Below are 12,575 nucleotides of genomic sequence, written 5' to 3'. Positions count from 1 at the left end.
TTACTCTTTGAGTAGAGTTCCATATTTTTGGGATCCCTTCTGATTGTGGGGTCACCACGTCTGGGGTGGGTGGGTTCCCAGGCAAGGCTCTGTCATTGCCTCTCCTGCCCTTCTCAGTGTGTCTCCTTGTCTTTTGTTATGGATGTGCTGTTCATCTAGTTCTCAGGTCCTTTTTAGAGGAAAATTATTCCACATATAGCTGGAAGTTTGTTGTGTCCATGGGAGGAGGTGATTTCATGGTCTTCCCACAGGACCATCTTGAACTCCTCTCTCATTGTGGTTTTATTTTGCAGTTTCCTGATGTTAAGTATCTTTATATGTACTTATTTGTAATTTGTATATCTGTTTTGGCTTAATATCTTTTGCGTTTTTTTAGTTTTGAGAGTTCTTTATGTATTCTCAATATAACTTTTTTTTTTTTTTTTTTTGGCCAGAATGTGATTTGTAAATATTTTGTTTCATTCTGTGGCTTTTTCTTCTCTTAACAGTGTCTTTGAATTTTACTGTCCCACCTAAGAAATATTTGGCTACCCTAATGTTAAAAAGGTTTTCTCCTATATTTTCTTCTCGAAATTTTATAGGTTTAGATTTTGCATTAGGTCTGTGATCTATTTTGAGTCTAAGTTTTATATATATTGGAGGTATTTACTGGAGGTTTTTTCTGCGTATTTATATCCAGTTGTTCCAGCACCATTTGTTGAAATGGGAACTCCCATTTTCCATTGAATTGCCTTTGCACTTTTTCTAAAGTTTATTTATTTATTTTTGAGAGAGAGAGAGAACGGGAACTGGGGAGGGGCAGGGAGAGAGGGAGAGAGAGGATCCTAAATAGGCTCTGCACTGTCAGCATGGAATCCAGGGAAGGGCTCAAACCCTCAAACTGTGCGATCATGACCTGAGCCGACATCAGGAGTTGGACACTCAACTGACTGAGCCACCCAGACGCCCCTACCTTTGCACTTTTGTCAGAAATAATGTTTAAGTATAAAGAGATAAAGTACATTTAATTATATGTGAAATGCAGTTTATATGTGAACAACTTGATGCATTATCACAAAGTGAACACACCGTGTAGTCACCCTCCAGGTCAAGATTAGAACATAACGAGGACCTCAATCCACACTCATGCCTTCTCCCAATCAGTACCACCCACAAAGATAATCAGTCACTCCTGATTTTTAGCATCATGGATTGGCCCTGCCTGTTCTCTTACTATTTTTAAATAGAATCATGCAGCATGTACTCTTGTGTCTGGATTCTTTTGTCCATCAGTACATCTGCAAGATTCATCTGTGTTGGATGTGTAGTTGTAGTTCATTTATTTTCATTACCACCCAGGATCCCGTTAAGTGACTGTGCCACAATTTACCCGTTGTGTATTGAGGGACATTTGATTTTTTTCCACAGTTTTCGTTTTAGAAGTAGTGCTTGTGTGAACATCCCTGTACTTGTTTTCTAGAGCATATGTGCATGATTTTCTTTAAGCCGTGTACCTAGAAGTAAATTCTATTGCTGGGTCATAACATATGGAAATCGTTAACTTTAGTAAACAGTGTCAAACTGTTTCCCCAAGCAACTCTGCCAGTTTATATTCCTACTAAGTATGTGAGAGTTCTCATTTCAACACAATCTTACAATATTTTAGTCTGCTTAATTATAACCTTTCTTTTTAAAAAAAAAATTTTTAACGTTTATTTATTTTTGAGACAGAGAGAGACAGAGCATGGATGGGGGAGGGTCTAGAGAGAGAGAGGGAGACACAGAATCTGAAACAGGCTCCAGGCTCTGAGCTGTCAGCACAGAGCCCGACGCGGGGCTTGAACTCACAAACCTCGAGATCATGACCTGAGCCGAAGTCGGACGCTTAACTGACTGAGCCACCCAGGTGCCCCTAATTATAACCTTTCTAGTGGGGGCATAGTAGTGTCTCAGCATGGCTTAAAACTTCATTTATGTGGGTGCTAATTGCATTGAGTACATTTAAGTGGTTGCCTGAGTGCTAATGGGGTTGAGTACGTTTTCTTATGTTCATAGGTCATTGAGGTTTTCTTTTTAGTGAAGTACATATTCACATCTCTTCTCTGGTTTTTTGTGTTGTGTGTTTCTTATTGATTTGTAGGACTTTTGTTATGTTCCAGATAAGATCCCTTTATCACTTTTTAATGTTTATTTATTTTTGAGTGAGAGACAGAGAGTGTGGGAGGGACAGAGAGAGAGGGGGAGACATAGAATCCAAGTGGGCTCCAGGCTCTGAGCTGTCAGCACAGAGCCCGACGTGGGGCTCAAACTCATGAACCGTGAGATCATGACCTAAGCTGAAGTCGGATGCTTAACTGACTGAGCCACCCAGGCGCCCCCTTTATCACTTTTGAGTGTAGCAGATAGTCTTCCCATTTAAAGCTTGCCTTTTTACTTTTGTACTTAAAAAACATTTTTTTTAATGTTTCTTTATTTTTGAGAGAGAGAGAGAGAGAGAGTGCAAGCAGGGGAGGGGCAGAGAGAGAGGGAGACAGAATCTGAAACAGGCTCCAGGTTCTGAGATGTCAGCACAGAGCCCAATGCAGGGCTCGAACCCACAAACCATGAGATCATGACTTGAATCAAAGTCGGATGCTTAACCAACTGAGCCACCCAGGTGCCCTGTACCTTTTTAAAATGTAAATTCCAGTTAGGTAACATACAGTGTAATATTAGTTTCAGGTGTACAATTTAGTGATTCAACACTTAAATACAACATCCAGTGCTCATCACAAGTGCACTCCTTAAATCCCCATCACCCATTTCATCCATCCCTGCACCCACCTCCCCTCTGATAACCGTCAGTTTGGTCTCTATAGTCAAAAGTCTTTCTTGGCTTGCCTCTTTCCCTCTTTTGTTTTCTCCTTTCCTCATTCATTTTGTTTTCTAAATTCCATGTATGAGTAAAATCATATGGTATTTATCTTTCTCTGACTTATTTCACTTAGCATAATTCTAGTTCCATCCATGTTGTAAATGACAAGATTTCATCCTTTTTTATGGCTGAGTGATATTCTGTCGTATATATATACCACTTCTTCCTTATCCATTCATGAGTCAGTGGACATTTGGGCTCTTTCCATAATTTGGCTATTGTAAATAATCCTGGTATAAACATTGAGGTGCATGTATCCCTTTCAAGTTAGTATTTTTGTATTGTTTGGGTAAATACCTAGTAGTGCAATTGCTGGATCATAGAGTAGTTCTATTTTTAGCTTTTTGAGGACCCTCCCTACTGTTTTCCAGAGTGGCTGCACCAGTTTACATTCCTACCACCCTTGCCCCATATCCTTGCCAACACCTGTTGTTTCTTGTGTTGTTAATTTTAGCCATTCTGACAGGCGTGAGGTGATATCTCATTGTGGTTTTGATTTGTATTTCCCTGACTGCGGTGCTATTAATCTTGTGACATTTTAAAGCCTTTTCTTTATGAGTAGCTCTTTTCACATCTTGTTTTAGAATTCTTTCCCTACCCCAGGACTATGAAAACATTTTCCTTTATTGTTTTCTAGCCACCTTATTGTATTATCTTTCACATTAGACTTACAATTTATCTGTAGTTGATTTTTGTGTATAGTGAGTTAGTGGCTAAGTGTGGTTTTTTCCCCCCATGTAGATAATCCAGTAATTCATCCACATTTATTTGAAAAGCTCATCCTCTCCCCACTGCTCTGTAGGGCCAACTTTTTCATAACTCAGGTATCCATACACATTTGGATTCTTTAAAAATTCTTTAATGTTTATTTATTTTGGAGGGGGGCGGACAGAGAGAGAGGAGACAAAGAACCTGAAGCAGGTTCCAGGCTCTGAGCTGTCAGCATAGAACTTGAATTGGGCTCGAACTCAAGAACCATGAGATCATGACCTGAGCCAAAGTTGGACGCTTAACCGACTGAGCCACCCAGGTGCCCCTGGATTCTATTTTTAGTTCTACTGGACTATTTGTCTATCCTTGTGCGAATACCACATTCTCTTTTGTATATTCGATATACTTAGAGAATATTCCATATATTTGATGGAGTAGTTTTTCTACCATGATTTGTGATTTTCCAACAATGTAGGCCTCTTGTATTAAGTCATCATCATGAACTGGGAACCCAATCAGAAGTTCCTTTCATCCTCCTCACCTGGTGATCAGTATTTTAGAATAAAAGGAATGTACAATTACAGGGACTCGTGACATTTGAGGATGTGGCTGTGGATTTCACCCACGAGGAGTGGCAGTACCTGAACCCTTCACAGAAGTCTCTGTACAGAGAAGTGATGCTAGAGACCTATAGCAACCTGGTCTCTGTGGGTAAGAATGGCTTCCTCAGGTAACTTTGCTGTTTGTGATTGTCTCTGACAGAGGGTGTATCCTTTCTCAATTTTGAAATCTTGTAAGACCTCTGAACTGCTTGAGAAGTTTGACATTGAATTCTGGGGATCAAAGTTCCTTTTCCCCCCTTTGCTTTCCTGACAGGGTGTTTGTGAACTCAAAACCCAGGTGAAGTGGTTTGACTTGACCATTATGTCAATTGATAGGTCTCTTGTGCTGCCCCACACTCCACCTTCTTCTTTCTCAGAGGCTCTGAAGACCAAGGAGGTGTCACTGTCATTTCTCATTAGCAGGGCAGCAGGTTACCAAACCAGACCTCATCCTCAAATTGGAGGTAGAAGAGCCATGCCTGGCAGAGACAAAAATCTCAATTTGGGACTTTCCAGGTAAGCGGGATTGACTCAGACGATGGTGACACTAAGTGCCACCTTGTCACCCAGGAGTAAGGACCTCTGAAAAGGCTTTCAGGAATGTCTTGAGAAAGGTTGTGACCATTTGATGTTGTTAGTTAGGGACATGAATATCTCAGACATAAGACTGACATCCTCACCCCTGTCCCATACTCATCAGACCACTCCCCTTAAGTTGGTGCTCACCCACAGATTTCTGCACAGTTCCTTTTCCCAGCATGGAAGTGTCTTAGCTGCATGTCCCTGCCCCTAAGCCCTGCCACTTCTCCCATTCTCATTTCCCTTGCTGCCTTATCTAAAGCCAGACCCACATTAGTCACAGGCCTAGGAACAAAGGCTCTAATTCCATATTGGATTACCTGATTCCACTCATTTTAGATATTCCTATCACATTTGCTCTCCTAGAAAATCTTGATTATCTTTTTTAAAAAATAGCTTTATTGAGATATAATGCACAGACCATAAAATTCACTCTCTTGAAGTCTGCAGATTCAGTGATTTTTAGGATATTCACCCAGTTATGAGACTATCACCACTATCTAATTCTAGAACATTATCATCACCCCAAAAAGAAACCCTTACCCCTTATCAGTCAGTCTCCATTTCTTCCTTCCCCCAGCCCCTGGCACTTACTGATCTACTTTCTGCCTCTATGGTTTTTCCTATTCTGGAAATTTCATATAAATGGAACCATACAAAATGTGGCGCACTATCTCTTCTATACCTCAAAAGTAAATAAGTAAACTTTAAAGAAATAAAAGGGAAAAAAAGATGGACAGGAATCATTTGTAGGTTATAAGAAACAAGAATCCAAGTAGCTATAAGCACACCCAGCACCTAGATTCTGATTTCTCAGTACCATTCCCCACTAAAAAGGAATCGAACATCCTTGGAGAAGCTGCTGATTCTAGGTCTGAAACAGGGAAAGTACAGTGTGAACTGAGAAAGAAAGAATATGAATGAATCCCGAGCAGGCTCTGTGCTATCAGCGCACAGCATGATGTGAGGCTTGATCCCATGAACCATGAGATCATGACTTGAGCCAAAACCAAGAGTTGGATGCTTAACCAATTGAGCCACCTCAGGCGCCCCTCCTCTTTTATTTTTATAAAGTAACTGGTTGTCTTTTAGTTTCCCACATTCTGGACTTTGCTAAGTCCCCTATGGTGGTATTTAACATACTCCTCTGTCCCTTGTTTTTCTTGTAAATTGGTGGTTAGATTTTGAAATTTGATCAGATTCAGGGTTTTATGTTTTAGCAAGTTTACTTCCTAGCTGGTGTAACATCCTTCCATCAGGAGGCATGGTTGTCTATTGTAATGATGAGTTATCGGTGATTATTGCTCAGATCTATTAATTCATTAATGTTTGCAAAGTGGTGATATTCTATCATTCCTTCTTTGTTGATTAGCTGGAATATTTCTATAAAGAGGATTGCCCTTCATCTATTATTTGGTTACATGTTAGTTCCATGAGTTCCATATGAGTTGCATATGTTTTTCCATATATTTACCAGTTTTAAAAAATAAGGAGTTGGTTTTGTAGAATCATTCAAAAGGTGACTAATATGTCCTTTTTGAGGATCCATATTTTATTTTTTAATCCACTGCCTTATTCTTACTGTGAATCAAACTGCCCTGTCTCTGGCCAGTGGAAACCCTTTCAAGTTGGCTCCTGAGTCTTTGCTTCCTTGCTTTCTGTTACAAGATGTTCCAAGCTCATTTTATATATTTTCCATCTCCGGCCTGGAATCAGCCATTTCTCTAAGGATCCCTGGTTTTTTAGGGGTAAATAGTGTTTTCAGACCACAATTTAGACATTATGGAATTGTTTCTAGGCCTTTTTATTGACAAAGCTAGGAACTATGTTTTAAAAAAAAAGATTTTAAAGAGAAAGTATATCATCTGTTCAAATTGGTATTTCCAAATCAAATTCTCTGCTTAAAGGTTTTTACTTTGTTAATCTTAACATCTGATGGTAATATTGTTAGTATTATTCTGAAACTGCTAAATGTCTATAGTGGTTTCAATTAATTGAGGTAATCATGTTGGTGCCATTAAGAATCAAGACTTTTCAGCATGGTTGTTTGGAAATACAGATGAGGGTATAATTATTATTATGGAAGCCTTTTAAATTCAGTTTTGCTTATGATTATATAAAATATTGCCTTGGTTCCAAAGTCAAATCTAGAAAACAAGGTATATTTAAAGAAGTTCAGCTGCTTTCCCTCCATCTCATTCTCTTCCTTCCTTTTTCCTGTAAGTAATCATTTATTAAAATTTAAAGGTATAGTCTTCCATTGTTTATATGATGAGCCCATATAAATATATATTTATATATTTCTTTCTTTAGAAAAATGGTAGCCTATTATGTACAGTTTTATTCACCTTTTTTTCACTTAATGGTCAAGAACATGTTGAATATATTGACATATTCCTTATTTCTTCTTATAGGAGTATAGTGGCTCTTAATCATAATAGTAGTTGTTATTGTAGTAGTAGCATCAGTTGTTCTAGCAAACAGTTGAAAGTACTTCCTATGTGCCATGCATGCCCTGTTATAAGCAGGTTAATCCTATCAACATTTGAGTAAGCACTATTACAACTCCTGTTTCCAGATGGGAAATAAAATACAAATAGATTAGGTAAGTTGCTCAGGTCACAGAGCAAGTGAATGGTTGAGCCAGGATTTGATCCTGGGCTAGAGAGCTTATGACCCTAACTATGCTGCTTCTTACCACCTAATGAGGTCCAGATTCAGTAGATGCTTGGTGGAGCTTGGGTCCCATCAGATGTATTTTGTAAAAGCTTTTCCTGTGATTCTGATGTTCATGCCTGGTTAAGAACTAGTGCTTTGCTAATATAATTAAGGATGTCATAGGAACATGATCCATTTTAAACTTCAGTATTACTATTGTAAGTGTTATCATTGTTAAATCTAAATGGTAATGAGTCTTTTTTTACTCTTTCATCTTTTTTGTACATTTGATAATTTTCATACAGAATTTTAGGAGAAGGTAGGAAAAAATTAAACTACAAAAATGATTAAAATTCAGTATATATGCAAAAAGTATTTAGCATATTTTATTGACTTCAAGATCCAGTTGATTTTTTTTAATTTAATTTTAGAGAGTGTGTGAGTGAGGGAGAGGGGCAGAGGGAGGGAGAGAATCTTGAGTGGGCTCCATGCTCAGTGCAGAGCCCAACACGAGGCTTGATCCCACAACCCTGGGATCATGACCTGAGCCCACATCAAGAGTTGGCCAGCCGCTCAACTGACTGAGCCACCCAGGTGCCCCAAGATCCAATTAAATTTAATACATACCACTAAGAAAAATTGCCACCAATTAATTTATGAGATGTCATTGATTATAAGGTACATCTGGATTCAGAGATGTTAAAATGTGAAATAATATGCATCTTGCAATTGGTGAAACATGGTATATTTAAGGCAAGGCTTTGCAACTTTAACTGTCTAAATGAGTGGTACAGATGACTACTTTAGAAATTAACAAAAATTATATAGGAAGATCAGAGTAAGCTTTTGTGAAAAGACTGAATTGCTCCTTGAAAGTTATCGATATTCTGATCATAGCAAAATATGGAAGACTGGGCTATGTGAGTGATAGAACATGAGGAAGGGTTTTTAGTGAAAAGAATGTAGATAGGAGCAGAAGGTGGTGTTGACAAACTGCAAGCTTGGATGACTCCAGATTGGGCAGAGATCTTTAAGGTGATCTTTGTTTTTGTAAGGCTAATCTTTCTAGATCTTTATCCTATTCACTAAGAATGTGGATTCAGGATTGTAAAATTTGAGTCCACTAATCACACTGTTGTATTTCTACCTAGTTAGAAATAGTGTAAGTCGGTACAGTTAAGAGTTCATATGATAAATGAAGGGTGATAAAGTCCCCAGAATTGATGGAAATCAGAGATGATGTAAAAGTAGAGGTAAGAAAGACTGAGATATCAAGGTAAGATTGTTTTTGGTAACAAAAAGACTAGGAGGTGGGAGTTTAGTAAAAGAACAGGATTTGACCATCAAAATTCTCTCTAGGAACTCATAAAATGAGATAATTATACCAGCTCTCCCCATGCTTTAATAAAATCACGTTTTTGCACCCAAACAAAAATAGTATTGGCTTTTATATGGTAGGGGATTTTTAAAGAAGTTCCATTACATAATGTTAAGTTACAAAAATGGTTTATTGTACTTCCTTCTAGAAGCCTATCAAGTTGATGAACAGATTGAGAGACAGCACCAGGATGACCAAGATAGGTATTTGTTGATGCAAATTGGATTCCCTGACAAGACAACAATTATCACCAGGACTGGCCCTGACTATAATGAATTTGGAAATGTACTTCATCTTAGTACAAACTTTGTGGCTTCAATACAAAGATCCCATAAACATGAGTCATTTGGAAATAATATGGTAGATAATTTAGACCTATTTACCAGAAGTTCTGTAGGAAAGAAACATGATAATGGATGTGCAAAATTATTCTTCCACACTGAGTATGAGAAAACAACTCCTGGAGTAAAACCCCATGGATATAAAGAATGTGGGAAGGCCCTGAGGCGAAAGAAAGGTCTTAGTCTACAAGAGAGAATTAAAAATGGAGAGAAACCCTTTGAATGCACTGCATGTAGGAAAACATTCAGCAAGAAGTCACACCTCATTGTACATTGGAGAACTCACACAGGAGAGAAACCCTTTGGATGTACTGAATGTGGAAAAGCCTTTAGCCAAAAATCTCAGCTCATTATACATTTGAGAAGTCATACAGGAGAGCGACCCTTTGAGTGTCCAGAATGTGGAAAAGCCTTCAGAGAAAAGTCAACTGTCATCATACATTACAGGACTCATACAGGAGAGAAGCCTTATGAATGTAACGAATGTGGAAAAGCCTTCACACAGAAGTCAAACCTCATTGTCCATCAGAAAACCCATACAGGAGAGAAAACTTATGAATGCACTAAATGTGGGGAGTCTTTCATACAGAAGCTTGATCTAATTATACATCATAGTACTCATACAGGAAAGAAACCACATGAATGTAATGAGTGTAAGAAAACTTTCAGTGATAAGTCAACTCTCATTATACATCAAAGAACTCATACAGGAGAGAAACCTCATAAATGTACCGAATGTGGGAAGTCTTTCAATGAGAAGTCAACCCTCATCGTGCATCAGAGAACTCATACAGGAGAAAAACCCTATGAGTGTGATGTGTGTGGGAAAACCTTCACCCAAAAATCAAACCTTGGTGTACATCAGAGAACCCATTCAGGAGAGAAACCTTTTGAATGTAATGAATGTGAGAAAGCATTCTCTCAGAAATCCTATCTTATGCTACACCAGAGGGGTCACACAGGAGAGAAGCCCTATGAATGCAGTGAATGTGAAAAAGCATTTTCCCAGAAATCATACCTCATTATACATCAAAGAACTCATACAGAAGAAAAACCATATAAATGTAATGAATGTGGCAAAGCCTTCCGAGAAAAGTCCAAGCTCATTATACATCAGAGAATTCATACAGGAGAGAAACCTTATGAATGTCCCGTATGTTGGAAAGCTTTTAGTCAAAAGTCACAGCTCATAATACATCAGCGAACACACACAGGAGAGAAACCCTATGCATGTTCTGAGTGTGGCAAAGCCTTCAGAGAAAAATCCACATTCACTGTACACCAGCGAACTCATACTGGAGAGAAACCCTACAAGTGTACAGAATGTGGGAAAGCCTTTACCCAAAAATCAAACCTTATCGTACATCAGAGAACACATACGGGAAAGAAAGCCCACGGAAAAGGCCACAGCCGGAAGTCAAAGCTCATTGCACATTAGAGAGTATATCAGTGGTGCCTGTTAAATGTTAATGTTCACTGAAGGAAGTTTTTGTCAATTTAGTTAACATTTTAAAAGTATGTTTGGACTTCTGGTTTAAATATGGGGAATAAAGCCAGCCTCTCTTTTTTTCATCTCATTCTTCACCCAGAAACTACCAGGATAAAAAGCAGAAGTATAATCTCTGTATCTAACAAAATGAGGAGATAGCTAAAACCTTGATGGGAGTGCTGCCAGAGGCAGAGGGAAGCAAGCGATGGTGCAGCAGATTTTAGAGAGAACACTCAAGGCTGCAGATGTGAGACAGCACTGGGAAGGACTCTTAGTTGAGGTTTAGGATATACTCTGAGTGTAAGACCACATACATCCACAAGAGTAGCAGAGGGCGTGGGCAGGTGGGAGATAGGATGTTTCCTAGACCCACTTGGGGTCTGAGGAGAGACAGAGGCCTCGACAAGGAATCGCTCAGACAAGCCATATTTGTAGAAAGTAGTCTGTACTCCTGAGAGGAGCACTTGGCAGGGGCTGGGGCAAGAGAAGGGAGTGTTCCTTGTGAAGAACCCTTCGGCTGCACCTGTTTACTGACTGGAGAAATCAACTCTAAAAGAAATAGCAAATGGAGAAAAAAAAATCATCCCAATTGTAAGAAAAACTCTTACCTGCCTAGAACGTGGCCCTGGCTTCTTATCAAACAGCACGTCCAGGAAAAACTCTTATTCAAACAAAAATGATTCCAAAGTAATGAAAACCACAAATGCAATGGCTTTGAGCCAGCAGTTCCACTTCTAGGAATGTATATACTCATGCATGTACAAAATGATGAACACAACAGATACTCGCTGGTGCACTGTTTGTGAAAACAAGAGGTTGGAAGCTGTCCAGATGACGGGTCTGGATCCTGGAATCTCAGCATGCTTATATAACAAACTCCCAGGTAGACAAAATGAATAAATGTAGAAAGAGAACCTGGGCATCATTTGGGCAGTGATGTGGAAGATCTCCAACATACATCATTAGGTGCAAAAAGCAGGGTGCAAGACAGTGAATATAATATGCTACCATTCATACATAAAAAGAACAAATGGCAAGTACATAATTGAGCATATATGCATAAACTATCTCTGGGAAGATACATGAGAAGCTGGGAACCCTATTACCTCTGGGAAAGGGAAGGGGAAATGGGTGGCTGGGGGAATGGAGTTGGGAGGGAGACAACTGTGTATGTCCTTTCATAATTTTTGAAAATCGTGCTATGTGGATGTACTACCTTTTCAATAAATAAAACTTTTTAAAATGCATATTTTGTTCCACAGCTGTGATAATGAAGTTATATTCTAAATATAGGATTTCATAACATTTTTTAAAGAAGTTTATTTATTTTGAGAGAGAACCAACGAGGAAGGGGCCGGGGGTGGGCAGAAGATCTGAAGCGGGTTCTGTGCTGACAGCAGCAAGCCCTATGCGGGGCTCGAGCTCACAAACCATGAGATCATGACCTGAGCCGAAGTTGGACATTCAACTAGCTGAGCCACCCAAGCACCCCAGGATTTCATAGCATTTAATACATATATGTTCAATGTGGAGTTACATTTTTTGAGTGAATAATCTGCCAGAAAAACCGATATCTAGCCAGTTCCAAAGGTACACAGGCATTACTTTCCTGAGGGGGTCCAATAAGGTGATTCTTAGGTCAGCTGGGACCACATCATGTAAACCTGAAATAATTGAGACTGAAATCCTAAGCAGGCTCCGTGCTGTCAGCACAGAGCCCGGTGTGGGGCTTGAACTCATAAACCATGAGATCATGACCTGAGCCGAAGTCAGTTGTCGGACATGCAACTGACTGAGCCACTCTGGCACCCCAAGACTGGAATACGTTCTTACTTAGTGTGCACAGAGACATCTGAAAATATTCTGTAACAAAGCCCACCATTGTCTTTCCATATCTTACCACAATGATATAGATTTCATTTGT

General features: G+C 39.1%; 1 protein-coding gene across 5 annotated transcripts in view; it reads left to right on the top strand.

Annotated features, from left to right (window-relative positions):
* ZNF182 (zinc finger protein 182) overlaps nucleotides 1–11,898 on the top strand; it is a 29,307-nt gene extending 17,409 nt beyond the window's left edge. For 4 of the 5 annotated variants that reach the window (XM_042974795.1, XM_007081612.3, XM_042974793.1 and 1 more), the window contains exons 4-6: nucleotides 4,189–4,315; nucleotides 4,627–4,722; nucleotides 8,970–11,898. In XM_042974795.1, coding sequence (XP_042830729.1) covers nucleotides 4,189–4,315; nucleotides 4,627–4,722; nucleotides 8,970–10,600 — 1,854 coding nt within the window. In that variant the 3' untranslated portion in view covers nucleotides 10,601–11,898. The remainder of the gene's footprint in view (nucleotides 1–4,188; nucleotides 4,316–4,626; nucleotides 4,723–8,969) is intronic. The other variant, XM_042974796.1, reaches the window with a different exon arrangement.
* The last annotated feature ends 677 nt before the right edge of the window (nucleotides 11,899–12,575 follow it).

The sequence above is a fragment of the Panthera tigris genome, chromosome X (assembly GCF_018350195.1).
Source record: "Panthera tigris isolate Pti1 chromosome X, P.tigris_Pti1_mat1.1, whole genome shotgun sequence".
Classification (NCBI taxonomy): domain Eukaryota; kingdom Metazoa; phylum Chordata; class Mammalia; order Carnivora; family Felidae; genus Panthera; species Panthera tigris.
The sequence above is the reverse complement of the archived record's forward strand: the minus strand, read 5'-3'. Positions and strand labels throughout refer to the sequence as shown.